This window comes from Alexandromys fortis, unplaced genomic scaffold (genome assembly GCF_014885135.2).
Source record: "Alexandromys fortis isolate MF-2015 unplaced genomic scaffold, M_Fortis_MF-2015_v1.1 scaffold_3, whole genome shotgun sequence".
In the NCBI taxonomy this organism is placed as follows: Eukaryota; Metazoa; Chordata; class Mammalia; order Rodentia; family Cricetidae; genus Alexandromys; species Alexandromys fortis.
In genome coordinates this window covers 9,750,197-9,763,104 of record NW_026067909.1, presented here as the reverse complement: position 1 = coordinate 9,763,104, position 12,908 = coordinate 9,750,197, and the positions used below count along the sequence as shown (strand labels likewise).

General features: G+C 56.6%; 2 protein-coding genes across 5 annotated transcripts; both read right to left on the bottom strand.

The window, feature by feature from the left end:
* Positions 1–1,001: 1,001 nt before the first annotated feature.
* Cd151 (CD151 molecule (Raph blood group)) lies at positions 1,002–5,473 on the bottom strand. Of its 2 annotated transcripts, none has more exons than XM_050137669.1 (9): positions 5,328–5,473; positions 4,250–4,382; positions 3,393–3,483; positions 3,082–3,273; positions 2,688–2,762; positions 2,357–2,461; positions 2,113–2,271; positions 1,898–1,984; positions 1,002–1,811 (listed from the first exon to the last, which is right to left on the bottom strand). In XM_050137669.1, exons 3-9 carry the CDS (start codon positions 3,474–3,476, stop codon positions 1,752–1,754), a joined length of 762 nt encoding a protein of 253 aa, XP_049993626.1. In that variant the 5' UTR covers positions 3,477–3,483; positions 4,250–4,382; positions 5,328–5,473; the 3' UTR covers positions 1,002–1,751. The 2 variants fall into 2 exon arrangements, with proteins under 2 accessions (XP_049993626.1, XP_049993627.1); XM_050137670.1 differs by lacking the exon at positions 5,328–5,473 and adding an exon at positions 4,608–4,889.
* A 747-nt stretch (positions 5,474–6,220) lies between these two features.
* Cracr2b (calcium release activated channel regulator 2B) lies at positions 6,221–12,188 on the bottom strand. Of its 3 annotated transcripts, none has more exons than XM_050137661.1 (9): positions 11,989–12,188; positions 9,062–9,250; positions 8,873–8,984; positions 8,353–8,512; positions 7,787–7,933; positions 7,589–7,679; positions 7,261–7,353; positions 6,779–7,095; positions 6,221–6,586 (listed from the first exon to the last, which is right to left on the bottom strand). In XM_050137661.1, exons 2-9 carry the CDS (start codon positions 9,221–9,223, stop codon positions 6,412–6,414), a joined length of 1,257 nt encoding a protein of 418 aa, XP_049993618.1. In that variant the 5' UTR covers positions 9,224–9,250; positions 11,989–12,188; the 3' UTR covers positions 6,221–6,411. The 3 variants fall into 3 exon arrangements, with proteins under 3 accessions (XP_049993618.1, XP_049993619.1, XP_049993617.1); XM_050137662.1 differs by lacking the exon at positions 11,989–12,188 and having other exon boundaries at positions 6,779–6,850; positions 6,929–7,095; positions 9,062–9,970; XM_050137660.1 differs by lacking the exon at positions 11,989–12,188 and having other exon boundaries at positions 9,062–9,981.
* Between the last annotated feature and the right edge of the window lie 720 nt (positions 12,189–12,908).

Here is a 12,908-nt window from a genome sequence, read left to right as displayed (position 1 = left end):
ATGGTGAGTGCTTAGAGGCCTGCCCATATGCTCTACCACCGTGCTATGGGGATTCTTTTTATTTGGTGTTTTGTCTGTTTGTCTTTGTACCACTTGTGTACCCACAGAGGCCTCAAGTTAGACCTATGAGCTGCTCTAAATTCTTTTTTTGTTTTTGGTATTTGAGACAGTGTTTCTGTGTAGCCCTGACTGTCCTGGAACTCAGTATGTAAACCAGGCTGCCTCTGCCTCCTCAGTGTTGAGATTAAAGGCATGTGCCACACTAATCGCACTACCAAACCCGGATATTCTAGAAGGGTAGCCAGTACTGTTAATTTGAGCCATTTCCAACTTCTAAGTACTCCCAAGGCCACAGACTTATGTCCTGTCTTCTAGAATCCAAAAAACCAAGTTTCCTGGATCTAAAAGAACATTAGCTGTGAGCCCATCTGCTACTCATGTCTGAGGATCTTGTTCCCAAAATCTTCCCAGACCCAGCAGCTAGGCGTGTCTTGCCCTTTAACCCAATCCCCACAGAAGTGGAAAAATACCCAGCCCTAAGAAACTTCCCAGAGGCTGTCCAAGGCTCTGGCACCTAGGTAGTTGCATTAAATGTCCCAGGGTTCTTTTTAGCACATTGATCCCTCTGAAATTTTGTTGTTTTGGGTTTTGTTTGTTTGAGGTAGGGTCTCACTATGTAGCCTTGGCTGGTCTGAAACTCACAGCAACTCTCTTGAGCGCTGGGATTAGGTGGGTGGGGCATACACGCACATACACACTAATTTTTAAAGAGGAGAAAAGTTTTGCCTTGGGTTGGACTCCAGAGGTCCGCTAGGACCCTGCTTCTCTGGCTGGCACAGAACAGCACAGGAATCGGCTCTTAGAGTACATTCCCATGCTGTTACGTATGGGCAGTCCTTTACCTGGCTCAATCCAGGCCACAGTGAGCTGGTGTCTCCAGCTAGCAAACCGCTCTGCCACTGGGCTTCCCCATCCTTGTCTCGTCCCGTCAGCAAGCTGACTCGACTGTTATACATTTTATTGAGCACCTGTTACATAGCAGGAGCATGTGTGGGCATGTGGGATACAGCAGTGGATGAAAAACAACCATGCCCCGTGCAGAGATGTTCCAAAAGGAGACAGTGTTCAGGAACATGGGGCATTTGCATGATGTTCTCAGAAGTGGGGAAAAGCCAGGGCCAAGCTGTTAGGAGCAAGAGAGGCCTGGGTGGAGAGGACAGAGCATATACAGTGGGGTTGGATGGAGTTCCCTTCAACTTGCCCCATTGGTTTAGGGTAAGCAGATGAAAGGTACCTAGCTCACCCAGAAAGGCCCCTTCCCATCCGCTTCTACCCACCATGCAGGTGGTATACCCAAGTTCTCCCCAAATTTACTGTAAATCTCAGCTACCCACAGGAAAGTAGCCTGTGGGCAAGAGGCACTTTTGTCAAATAATCTAAAACCTATTCTACCAGCGAGGCCTAGCCCAACACTGGCATACCTGCCCCTCTTACACTGGGGCAAGTACACGGCCTCAAGCCTTGGGACTTTGATATGCAGTGAAAGGCACTTGAAGCCACCCCTGAGGTGGGGTCACCAGGGGCCACAGTGATGGCATGAGGACAGCTACCTCTCTGGCGGTCAGCAGTCTAACTCAGTAGTACTTCGTAGTGGGGTAGGACATAGTGCGAGGCTGGCAGCCTGCCTGGCACCGTGGTCAGTAGTGTTCCAGCTTCATAGTGCGAGGCTGGCAGCCTGCCTGGCACCGTGGTCAGTAGTGCTCCAGCTTGAGGCTTCTGTACAAGCAGCAGGTGAAGAGCATGCCGAAGACCTGCAGAGGGCCAGGCTGGTGTGAACAGGGCTGCGGACCACCAGCCCCCCCAGCGTTCCCACCTCTTCACCCCTGTGTTTCCTCACCTGCACACAGGCAATGCCGATGCCCACAGCCCCGATGACGCGCAGATGCTCCTGGATAAAGGTCTCCAGCTTACTGATACAGCCACCCTAGCGGGGGAGAGAGCAATAGTGGACCTTGCTGGCTCCCACATACAGCCCTTTGGGCCAGGCTACCCTAAGATGTAGCCAGACCAGCCACCCACGTCAGTCTAGCCTCTTGCTGAGCGCCCACCTACCTCTACTTTATAGATGTTGGAGGCGTGGTCCCGCATACCACATTTGAGTACCATAGTCTTACAGCAGCTATCAGGAACTGCACGGCCTTCCGCCTTCCCAGAGTGGCTCCACTCACTGTTTTGCCAGTCTTCAGAATTGTTGCTACCACAACAGTGGAACTGCAAGGGACATGTGGCTGAGCCCTGCATCCTGCCAGAACATGGCACCATGCTAGGAAACTGGAGAGTTATGGGGGAGACCCACCTCCTGCTGCAGCTTGTCTACAGCATTGGTCACACCCTCGTGGCCTGGCTGTTGGTATTTCTTGATCATGGTGTCCTTCAGATTCTCCTTGAGCTCTGTGTTCAACTGTGGGTAAGATCAAAGCTGAAGTCAGGACCTACCCCTGCCCCCAGCTGGACTGACAGAACTAGAGGAGTCACCAGGCGGGCAAGCGCAAGGCCAGCCTGGAATGAGTGATCCTCTACATCCTATGCCCACCTGCCTCCCCATAAGTGCTAAGTCAGCCTTGGGACCCGCCTGCCCATGTGCACACCTGTTTTGGATATACCCTATGGCCAGTGCGGGCCCTTACCTGCTGATAATAGACATAGGCCAGGATGCCAGCAATGATCTCCAGCAGGAAGATGATGAGGAGCAGGATGAAGTACTAGGAAGCAGGGACCCAGTAAATTGGGGTTCCATAGTGCCAGAGCACCACAAAGCAAGTCCCAACCCAAGAGACCAAGCAGGAGGAATCCAATTAGCTCCAGGCTGGGGCCACCTGGATTCTGATACTTCTCTGGACCTGGTGTATGCCCTCAGCTGGTCCAGCTAGGGGATGCCCCAGTGAGTTCAACGGGGACAGCCTGCAGTAACATACTTAACCAGAACCAAGTCCTAGAACCAGTACCATGGGCCCCTGCGAAACCCACGCCAGACATCCCCAGTCCCACCACTCCCACCATGTGCCACCAGGCCCTGCTGACCAAGCGTAACAGGTTCCGTCGCTCCTTGAAAGTGGCACAGCAGCCCAGGACTCCAGTCACCATGACAACAACACCGGCCACCACTAAGATGTAGGCTGTGGCTAGGTAGGTGTTTGAAGCCAGCAGACTAATGTAGTCGCTCTTGAGGGCCAGTGTCCAAACGCCCACTGCCATGACAGCCAGGCCGGCCAGCTGTAGGAAATGTGTATGGGTCACATTTGGCCTGGGTCTGGCAGCTGGGACCAAGCCCCTAGGCCAAGACTCCAGGAGGAGGAAGAACAGGGATGCAGGGAGAATACAGTGCATCTCACCCAGAAGCAGCAGTTGTAGGTGAACAGCAGATACTTGAGGCAGACCGTGCCGCATGTCGCCTTCTTCTCGTTGAATTCACCCATGCTGGGCCTGCAGAAATGTGGAGGTCAGATGGCCGGAAGCACCAGGCCTCCAATTAGGAAGAGAAAACTCCAAACCAATGAGACAGGAGGGGATGCAGCCATCCCCCAGATACTTCCAGAGTTGGGAGCTCAGCCGGCAATCTGCCTTGAGGAGCCTTCCCAGGAAACGTATGAGTCACTTCCTGGACAACTGGTCAGGTCTAACACTCCTCCTCACAGCCAGACACCCATAATGAATTGTCATGGAAGACCCTCAAAAATCTGGTGACTCGGTCCTGCTGGCAATGGGGGGGGGGGGAAGACGGGGGGGGGGGTTACAGGACACACGACGGGACAGGATGCATTCCTGTAGACTGCCACCCCCACAGCATTCCCGGAGCCCCACATCAGGCTGGTTGCTTAGCACTAATACCCCAGATGAAGAGAAGCAGAGTGCAGACCGACCTCAGGTAGACCGTGAGGGCTCAAGGAACAACCTCTCTACTCTCAGCCAGGGTAGGGACAATAGAGGTGCCGGTAGGTGGAGCCTGCACAGTCAGCTCCCCTCCAGACAGTAGGAGGGGGCCCTCAGTTCCATAGAAGTGGATGTGCCATTTCCCAAAAGGTCCCCTAGGCACATCCTGCCCTAGACATAACGGTGTCTGCCCTGGGGACCATATGCAGTACAGACAGACCTCAGCTGAACAAACACCCCAGGCCAGGTTTCTAGACAGGCACTATGCCACTATGCAGGCCTTTCCCCCTGCCACCTGCCCAAGGCACTCAGCACTCACCTGTGTAAGTCAGAAAGAACAACTGGTACAGGTCAAAAGTCTGTGGTCTGCCCTTCACGTGGCAGGTGGGATCCTGCCGCTCCTCTTCTGGCGGCTGAAGCAGTGGTCAGAAGGAGTTCCAGCGCCACCGGATCTGGAAGCAGGCATAACAGTCAGGCCTACTATTTTCTTCTGGACCAGGGTGGGGCAGAGGATATTGCTGGCCAGTCTGATCATGGAGGAACCAAATGCCTTCTCCAGGTGCTCCACCCTCCAGACCCATCCACCACTGTCCCTCCCCCACCAAACAGCATCGACTGCAGACTGGAGGGGGCGGGGGATCAACTGTCCACCAGTGGGGATGGGAGAAATTACAGACCTTCATTTGGAAATGGGACCCAAATACACGCTATCTCACTGAAGGAAGGGCATGGCACAAACAGAGGCCCGACCACAATACATGCCCCGGGGGCAGTCTCTAAAAGCTCAGAATCTCTGGGGTGCTGCTTCTGAACACACCCAGCAACCTAAGGCACAGTCAGCAGACTGAATGTTAATTTCCTGAGAAAGGGCCGGCGTGGGAGACGCGATCAGCCAGAAATAGCTCTTGGGCCTGGACACAACCGCCCTACACTCAGCCCCTGGACTTCTGTGCCCTCCATGGCACTCGGCACCCGCCTCACCGAGGGACTGAAGGCGGCTAGGCGAGGAATCCCCGCGTCACCGAAATGAAGTCACTACAGCCCCTCCCCGTCTCCCCACTCCCACCCCCATGCCAATGGGCGGATCTGCAGTCTCAGGGGGAGGGAATCGGTGTCCAGGGACAATGAATCGGGTGCTCAGTTTTTGACTCTCTGGGTTTCTTCATGAAAGGGACCGCCAGGCCTGTCCAAGAAGCCTAGAGGCCCTCTCCCTTCCCCCTCCGCTTCTACTCTCCCGCCCCGGCGTCGATCTTCCGGAAAGGAGCCTGCAGCGCTTCCTACCGGCGCTGCCTCCTGGGCGTCCCCGAGGCCAGCGGTGAGGACTAGAGACATCGGTGCTGGAGGCACTCGGGACGCTGATCCCCACACCCTACGACCTGGCTCCCTGGAGCACTCACCAACCACACTTTTTGGAGTATCAGCCCCGACCGCGGCTGTAGGAGTGCTCGCTAGGAGTGCTCAGAATGCTCAGCCCGGGGCCTGCGAGGACACGCCCCGCGAGCCTCCCCGCCCCGGGCGCAGCCCCGCCTACGGCCGGCCTGGATTGGGCAAGTCCCAACCGGTTTGGTGCAACGGAGCGCAGGAGACCTCACAGCACAGCGAGACCTGGAACCTGCCCCGTCTGTGCGGCCGGAAAGTTGACTTGAGGGCGCCGGTGGTCACCAAGACCCCCTACTCATTCAGAGACAGACGAGCTAGGCGGGAGGCAGAACCCGGATGGGGAGTGGAGAAGTGGAGAAGGTGGCACCTAGACCACCATTGCCCAGAACTGAGACCGAGACCAAATTCTCCTCCAGTCAAAGCCAGGGAACCACTCTGAGGCTGCAGGTTCCAGTGGCTGAGGAAATGCCAGAGGGGAAGCTCCTGCTACAGTGTGGTGATGAGTGCCGGGAAACCCACGGACACGTGAGGGCCTTGCAAGAAGTACCAAGTCAGGAGGGCATATGGCCTGTCTAGGAACGGTGCCAGAGGATGAGGGAGTAAGGGCCTGGACCAGAGTAGCTGACCATGGAAGCGAGGGGCAAGACTCCCTTTCCACATAAGGACTGGCATGGGAGTGGATGCTTGTTGAAACCTGAGTCCTTGGAGCCTCAGCGGAGAAGGATGGTAAGGAAGGGCTTAGCAAATGACCAGACTCACAGAACATGCACAAGCACACAGGAACCCACAGCCACGGGAATGGCAGGTTAGTATGAACCTGTGAATCTCTCCATGTCCCCCTTGTGCAATGGACACCAAGCATGAACGACAAATGCGCTGTGCTTTCCAGACACACAAAAGGCAAGAAGCGTACAGTGGTCAGTGGCCTTTATTGGTCCTCTAAACAGAGATGAAGACAGGATGGAGACGGAAAGGTTTGACCACTCAGAGGTTAGCTCCTTCAGGCAGGTGATGCCTTCTGGCCACATACTTAGCAGGCAACCACCACACATAACCCGACTGGTCATAAGAAAGTTCCAGTGAGTCATTTGGGGCTGGTCATCACGCACTGGGAAGATGGCCAGAACCTCTTCTGGGGGGCCGAGCCCAGCCACAGCAGCAGCAGCAGTAGGTGGGCCCAGGCTTGTGGGCAATAGCTAGAGCCTTCCTGTGACTGCTGCCCAGCAGCTTAGTCTCACAGGCATCTCTCTCATCCCGAAGCCGCAGGTTCAGCTCCCTAGAGAAGAAGAGTTTGAGACTGAAGGGGTTAAGACCTAGAGAAGGCAGCGGGTGGGGAACGTGGGTTTGGTCCCCCTGAGTCCAGAGGCTATAGGGCAGACATAAAGACTTCCGGCAAGATGGGTAGGAGGCAAGAATATCTGAGAACTTGAAGCCACTTCTCCACACAGCCTAGGTAGGCCTGACCCACCTCAGCAGCTCCAGCTGCCTTAGGAGGCTGAGTTTCTCCTTCTGCATGTTCCTGGAGACAGCAACCACATCTCTGTGGGTAGAAGGTGGTGATCCAGATGCGAGGTGGGGGAAGGGACCCTCTACCCTCACCACAGGCACCTCATGGCACCTTTGGGTTTGCTCCTGACGATCCTGCGCTTCGCCCTCCAGTCGGCTGAGCTGCACTTGCGCCTGATCCAGCTGTGCCTGCACGGCCTCATAGGCCCTACGCAGCTGGGTGTGCTGGGCCTGTGCCTCTAGCTGCTCCGCAGTCCGAGCCTGAAGCTGCTGTTCCAGCTGGGGAATGGTGGAAGGCTGCTGGAGATCCACGCTCCCCCAACCCACAAGGCCAAACTGACCCTTTGCCCCCGAAGCTCCTTAGCCGAGGACCCCGAAGCACAAGGACCCCCCAAAGAAGTTGAGTCTGTGCGAGGTTGCAGGCGTGAACTGACTAGGGCGTACCTCCCGCTGCCGCAGGCCTGCGCGCTCCAGCTCCTGTTCGCGGGTCTGCAGCTCCAATTCCAGGTGGCCCCTCTGTTCCTCCCGGGCTAGTTTCTGGGATGTACAGCCGCACTAGAGCCTCTGCTCCCGGCTCAGAGGAGGCAGGCAGAGAGGCAAGGGTGGGGAGCGAAGGGGTGGAGAGCGCGGGAGGGGGCACTTGCAGAGGCAGAGTTCCTGGGACTTGGGACAGCTTGGACTCCCGGGAGGTGAGTCCTCCGAGGAGGGACCAGTTCGGGGAAGGCGGAGCCAGAGTAGCCAGCGAGGCTGGGCGTAGCATACGCGGGCCCACCTGGCTCTGGCCGCGGTGTCGCTGCTCCCCCAGCTGCTGCTCCAGCTCTTCGTAGAGTCCGCGCACCTCTCTCTCGTGCTCACTCTCCCGCCTTCGAGGAACCGGGATATCACAGGCATGCTCAGATCATTTGCCAGCTTCGTCTCTGTCTCCTTGTGAGACACCCCCCCCCCCAAACCTCGCCAGGCCAGCCCTCACCGCCGCAGTGCCTGCTCCAAACCGTCGCGCTCCCGGGCTGCCGCCTCCAGGCAGGCCGACGCGCGCATCAGAACTTCCTCCAGGGAGCCCAGGAGCTCGGGTCGCTCGCGCTGCAGCCCGACCCAGAGAGTTCTCACCGCCCATTGCCTAGAGGACGTGAACGGAGACTGGAGCTGGCAGGTGCAGGGGGAGAGTGTCCCCTTTGCGGACGGTGAACCCCCTGGAGAACCCAGCGGCCCAGAACTGGCAGCACTTCGGCCGCGCACAGCTCATCCCTATGGAGTGTGCCCTCATGCCTGCCTAGTCTGCAAGGTGGCTTGTGTACCGAGAGCTATGCCAGTGGGTTACTAAGTGTCTGGTGGCGCCCTGCCCTGCAGGGCTATAGCCTCCTGAAATGCAAATCCTGAGGGAAATCACGCCAGGCCACTCTCCCAGACAGCCACAACTAACAAAGGATAGACTAGCCCGGCCTAGGGGTTCCGTGGCAACAGGCAGGCAGGCAAGGTGGACAGAACGTGCTGAGAAGGAACAAGCGAGAAAAGGGAGTGGGCCCATCGTCAACTCACTCGCCCAGAACCCGGGCCACTCCCAGCTTCTCTAAAGAAGTGCAGAATGTCTCAACATCGTCGTCCTCTTCCAGAGAGCCCCCTGTGCTTGACTCAAAGGTTTCCTCGGGCGTCCTCAAGGAGGACCCACTTTGGGCCCACTCCACCCCCACAAACTTCCCTGCAGACATGGGGGGAAAGATGACCAGGACTGTAGATTAACACCCAGGACCTCCCAAATTCCCCCGTCATACACAACACATCCTGCCCTCTCTCAAGGCCCAGTTTCCTGTTTTTCTTCCTTGTTCTGGTTCTATTGGCCTGGGAATGGGAAATGACAGCCAGCTCCCCCGCCCCACCTGGGTTGGCAGAGAAGAGATTGGGGGAGGGCAGACCATATATGCCCGGCAGATTAGCTGGGGTTGGTGCAGCTCACAAGGTGACTGTAGACAGGAATGCTTGAGGAGTTGTGAAAGACACAGGCTGGGTAGAGTCTCACAGGGGCCTCAGTACAGCCTCCAGGTGGCTGGGACCTGCTCACCCAGGCCTAGGCAGAACTCCCGGGCTGTGAGGAAGCCAGTGTGGGCCTGGTCCAGACTTTCAAACACAGCCTCCAACTGCTCAGGTGTAAGGGGCAGATCACTCTGTAGGCCCTAGCCAGGCAAGAAAGACCAAGGTGAGCAGCCAAGGTCAGCCTTGGGCCTGGCAGCCTCTGGGAGCTGTAGCTCACCTGTAAGTCCCGCCTAGTGATGAAGCCCTTAGCATCCTTGTCACACAGCAGAAAGAGCTCCTGGGCCTGCCGCAGCACTTCTGCACGATGCCCTGCTGAGACTCCCTCTGTCTCCTCTTCCTGCTGGCCCTCCCCAGGCTCAGGCTGCCCAGGACTGGCCATAGGAGCAAATCTTGGCTCCAGTGGGTGCTGTGAAGCCAAGGGAAGGTTAGAAGACATGGGAGGGGGGATGATGGTGTGGCAGAGGGTACAGACAGAGCGAGGGCTTGGGACCTGCCTGCTCCAGGTAGGAAAATGAACAGAAGGCAAAGCATTGTGACGGGGTGCTCTATGTCACTGGATGGGCTGAAGCAGACAGACTTGGTACCAGAGTTGCTGCCCAGGACCAGCCATCTCAGGAAGTCGAGATTTGGGGGAAAGGCTCCCAGGACAGAGCTGGTTTGAGAAAGTGAGGGTGAGTCTGCTATGGTGGCATATGCTTTGTTTGTTTTTGGTTTAGGAGACAGGGTTTGTCTGTGTCATGGTCCTGGCTGTCCTGAGGGGTGGCATACACTTTTATTTTATTTTCTGAGACAGGGTGTCTCTGTGTAGCTTTAGGGCCTGTCCAGGAACTCACTCTGTAGACCAGGCTGAACTTGAACTCAGAGAGATCCACCCGCCTCTGCCTCCCAAGTGCCGGGATTAAAACTGTGTGCCACCACCGCCGGGCAGCACACACTTTTTTTTTTTCGAGACAGGGTTTCTCTGTGGCTTTGGAGCCTATCCTGGAACTAGCTCTGTAGACCAGGCTGGTCTCGAACTCATAGAGATCCGCCTGCCTCTGCCTCCCGAGTGCTGGGATTAAAGGCGTGCGCCACCATTGTCCGGCCAGCACACACTCTTAATCCCAGCACTCTGGAGGCAAAGTTACATAGAGTTCACGGCCAGGTTGCTCTATACAGCAGTTCCAAGACGGCCAAAGCTATGTAGTGTGATCCTGTCTCAAAAAAAAAAAAAAAAAAAAAAAAAAAAAAAAAAAAAAAAAAAAGAAAGAAAGAAAGAAAGAAGAAAGAGAGGGGGGGGGACGAGAAACCAGGCATCATGGCATAAGCCTGTAGCCCCAGCACTCAGGAGGCAGAGGAAGACAGATCTCTGTGAGCTCGAGGCCAGCCTGATCTACCAAGTGAATTTCAGGACAGCCAGGACTGTTACACAAAGAAGCCTTGTCTCTAAGAATCAAAAAAGGAGGAAGAGAAGAAAAGTGAGAGGGTGGAGTTGTAGAAACAGGTGGACAGCTCTTGGCAGCCAGGAGAGAGATTTTGCAATGACAGAGGGCCAGACGGTGAAGATCAGCCATATCCTGGCCTTGGGAGAGTCCAAGCTGGGGCTACCTAAGGAAGAAGACTGAATCACTCCTGACCAAGTCCTTAGCCTCAGGCCGGAGCCTGTGATACCCTGGCCTTCTGACAGCTGGCAAGCAGAGAGTAAACTCCATCAGCCACTCCCACCTGCCAATGAGGCCTTAAGGGTGCAGGTGCAAGGTCCCAGCCCCAGGCACTGGACAGCTTTTGTAAGAAACACCCCCACATCTTGGTTTAAGACAGCCTCAGATCCTTTTCTCTTCCCCTGGGGCCTCCCTCTCACCTCCTGGAATGAACATCCCACCTCTAAGCAGGACCACCTGTGTGTCCCACAGTGCCCTAACCTCAGGTTTTCCAAAGCTACAGCCCAGTGACACCAACTCAGACCGGCTATCTCACTTCTCAGTCCCCCTACCCATATTCCAGGAGGAGAAGGATGATAATCCAATTAGCAAACACGAGGAAGCAGCAGGAAAGGACAACCTGGAGTCATTGCCCTTTGACGGCTACTCTCTCTTCAACCAGACACGGTCAGCAACGGCTCCAGGGCTCCACAGGACCGGAGGTCCATCCCAGCCGGAAGCTGAGCTGCAGCCATGCTCCGGGGAGTCCAGAGGAAAGGCAGCGGGTGGGCCCACAGGCAAACCTCATCCACATACGTCTAGGCTAGCTGTGGTGTACCTCGGGAACACAGCCGTCCCAGAGAGACGCGTGCGGTCGCCACTCCACACAACAGCCCGAAGGTGCGACCACCGGGGCCGGGATCCCAGGATTGGGGTTAGGGAAGCCCGGCAGTTGCGGTGCTGGGACCCCAGCCGCCAGCCGCGGGACCTGCGAACCAATACCTACCTGCGAGCCGCACCGCCGCACCTGCCGCAGACGGGCCGCTCCTCCCGGAAACGCAACGCGCGGCGCGCCCCGCCCCTGCCCGGACCCCGAAAGCCTGCGAGGGACCCGGACCCACAGCGACCTTACGGCCTTACAGGCGGGGAGACCCCGTGATAGTACGTCCGGGTGAATCCACCGGAGCGCTGCTGTTGCTTTGTCCCGCCTCTCCTATCTTGATGGCCCGATGCAGGGTGGCTAACTCTCCCGGGAGAGCCACAGGGGGCAGCAATGTTGACGTCGTGTCCCTCACCCCCACCCCAAGACCCTTCCAGGACAGGATCAAGGCCGCGGAGGTGCAGATACCAGCCCCCACTCCGCCCGGAATATCCAGACTTAGGGTGCCAAGAAGTGTGTGTAGGAAAATGCCGAGCAGGAAATAGACCAAATACTTTCAGTGGCCGTATCTAGGACTGGGGAGACTAGACTTTTCGTCTTTATACTTTTTCAGCTTGGAGTCTTCTAAGTTTGAATGCTAGCGGAAGGCATGAGCGTTAGTGGCACTCCCGTGTGAGTAAGTAAGTGTGAGGCCGCAGTGAGGCCACCTCAAGCAGTCTGCCCCCAGCGCTCCTTTTAGGGCACAGTCCTGATCAGGGTCCTCCTAGGCCTAGGAGAACTCTAGGAGATGGTGCCAAAGTTCTACTTCGGAGGAAATCTATCCACTTCCAAGGGTATGCTCCCCCATCAAGCCCCTAAACTGACCTGAAAAAGCTGGCCTGGGTGTCACAAGCTGCAGAGGCGCTGGGGGGGCCCTGTGCTTCTCAAGTAGAACCACAACAGCCTGGCCCTATAGGACAGGACCTGGAGACAAGAGGGGCGGCCCCTGGCACCTAGGCCAGGGACCTGCCTGGCCGGCTCGCCCAGTCCTGCTGTCCCAGGTCCCATAACCAGACCAACCGTTATTGTTGGCTAGGGGCTGCAACCGCAGTCTCTGTGCACCTTTTGGGAGGGGCCAAACGGGTGCTGAGCAGGGAGGACTAAGCCAAATCCCGCAGATTGACAGCTAAACTCACCCCTCCCAGTTCTCCTTCCTCGGAGACTGCACACCACCACACACATCCCAGCAGGGGATACTTTCAGGAAACCAAGGTGAGCTGCTCCCTTGAGTTCGGACCTCACTACCTTGCCTCGGTACTCCAGACCACTCCCAAGGTTCTGGGAGGAAACAGGTATGGTCACAGGACAAAAAAGGCACATGCACACACGCACCTGGCAATGAGCAGTGTGACAACCGAGAAAGAAGAGCCAAGCACCAAGTTCTGAGCAAGGCGCCCAGTCTGGGCCAGGGACTGAGCTTCCCTGGTCCCCAGACTTCAGGTCCACAAGCTTCACCCTTCACAGGGACCCAGCCCTGAAGTCAGCCCTGATCCACATCCTCACTGTGTCACCGCGTGGAGCGGATGTGCGGGTGACACCTTTTGTAAACATCTTCCCCCTAGTGCTTGAGATGGAATCGGCCTGGTGCCTGCTGGACAAGGGCTCGACCACTGAGTTACTCCAACCCAACATTTTAGTTTTTATTATACTGAGGTTCTCAGTCCTAAACATATCAGCTGGCACTTGACGACAGTCAGGAGGCCTCTGGGCAAGCAGAGCAGCATCCATGAGTTCTTGCCAGAGGG

Excerpts from the sequence above, each read along its gene's own strand:
- Cd151 (XM_050137669.1), bottom strand. The coding sequence starts at position 3,476 with ATGGGTGAATTCAACGAGAAGAAGGCGACATGCGGCACGGTCTGCCTC. Across the intron at positions 3,274-3,392 it reads CCTACAACTGCTGCTTCTGG|CTGGCCGGCCTGGCTGTCAT; the intron begins GTGAGATGCACT and ends CATTTCCTACAG. Across the intron at positions 2,462-2,687 it reads CCTATGTCTATTATCAGCAG|TTGAACACAGAGCTCAAGGA; the intron begins GTAAGGGCCCGC and ends TCTTACCCACAG.
- Cracr2b (XM_050137660.1), bottom strand. The coding sequence starts at position 9,280 with ATGTCTTCTAACCTTCCCTTGGCTTCACAGCACCCACTGGAGCCAAGA. Across the intron at positions 8,985-9,061 it reads TCACTAGGCGGGACTTACAG|GGCCTACAGAGTGATCTGCC; the intron begins GTGAGCTACAGC and ends TTGCCTGGCTAG. Across the intron at positions 6,587-6,778 it reads AGGCAGCTGGAGCTGCTGAG|GGAGCTGAACCTGCGGCTTC; the intron begins GTGGGTCAGGCC and ends CTTCTTCTCTAG.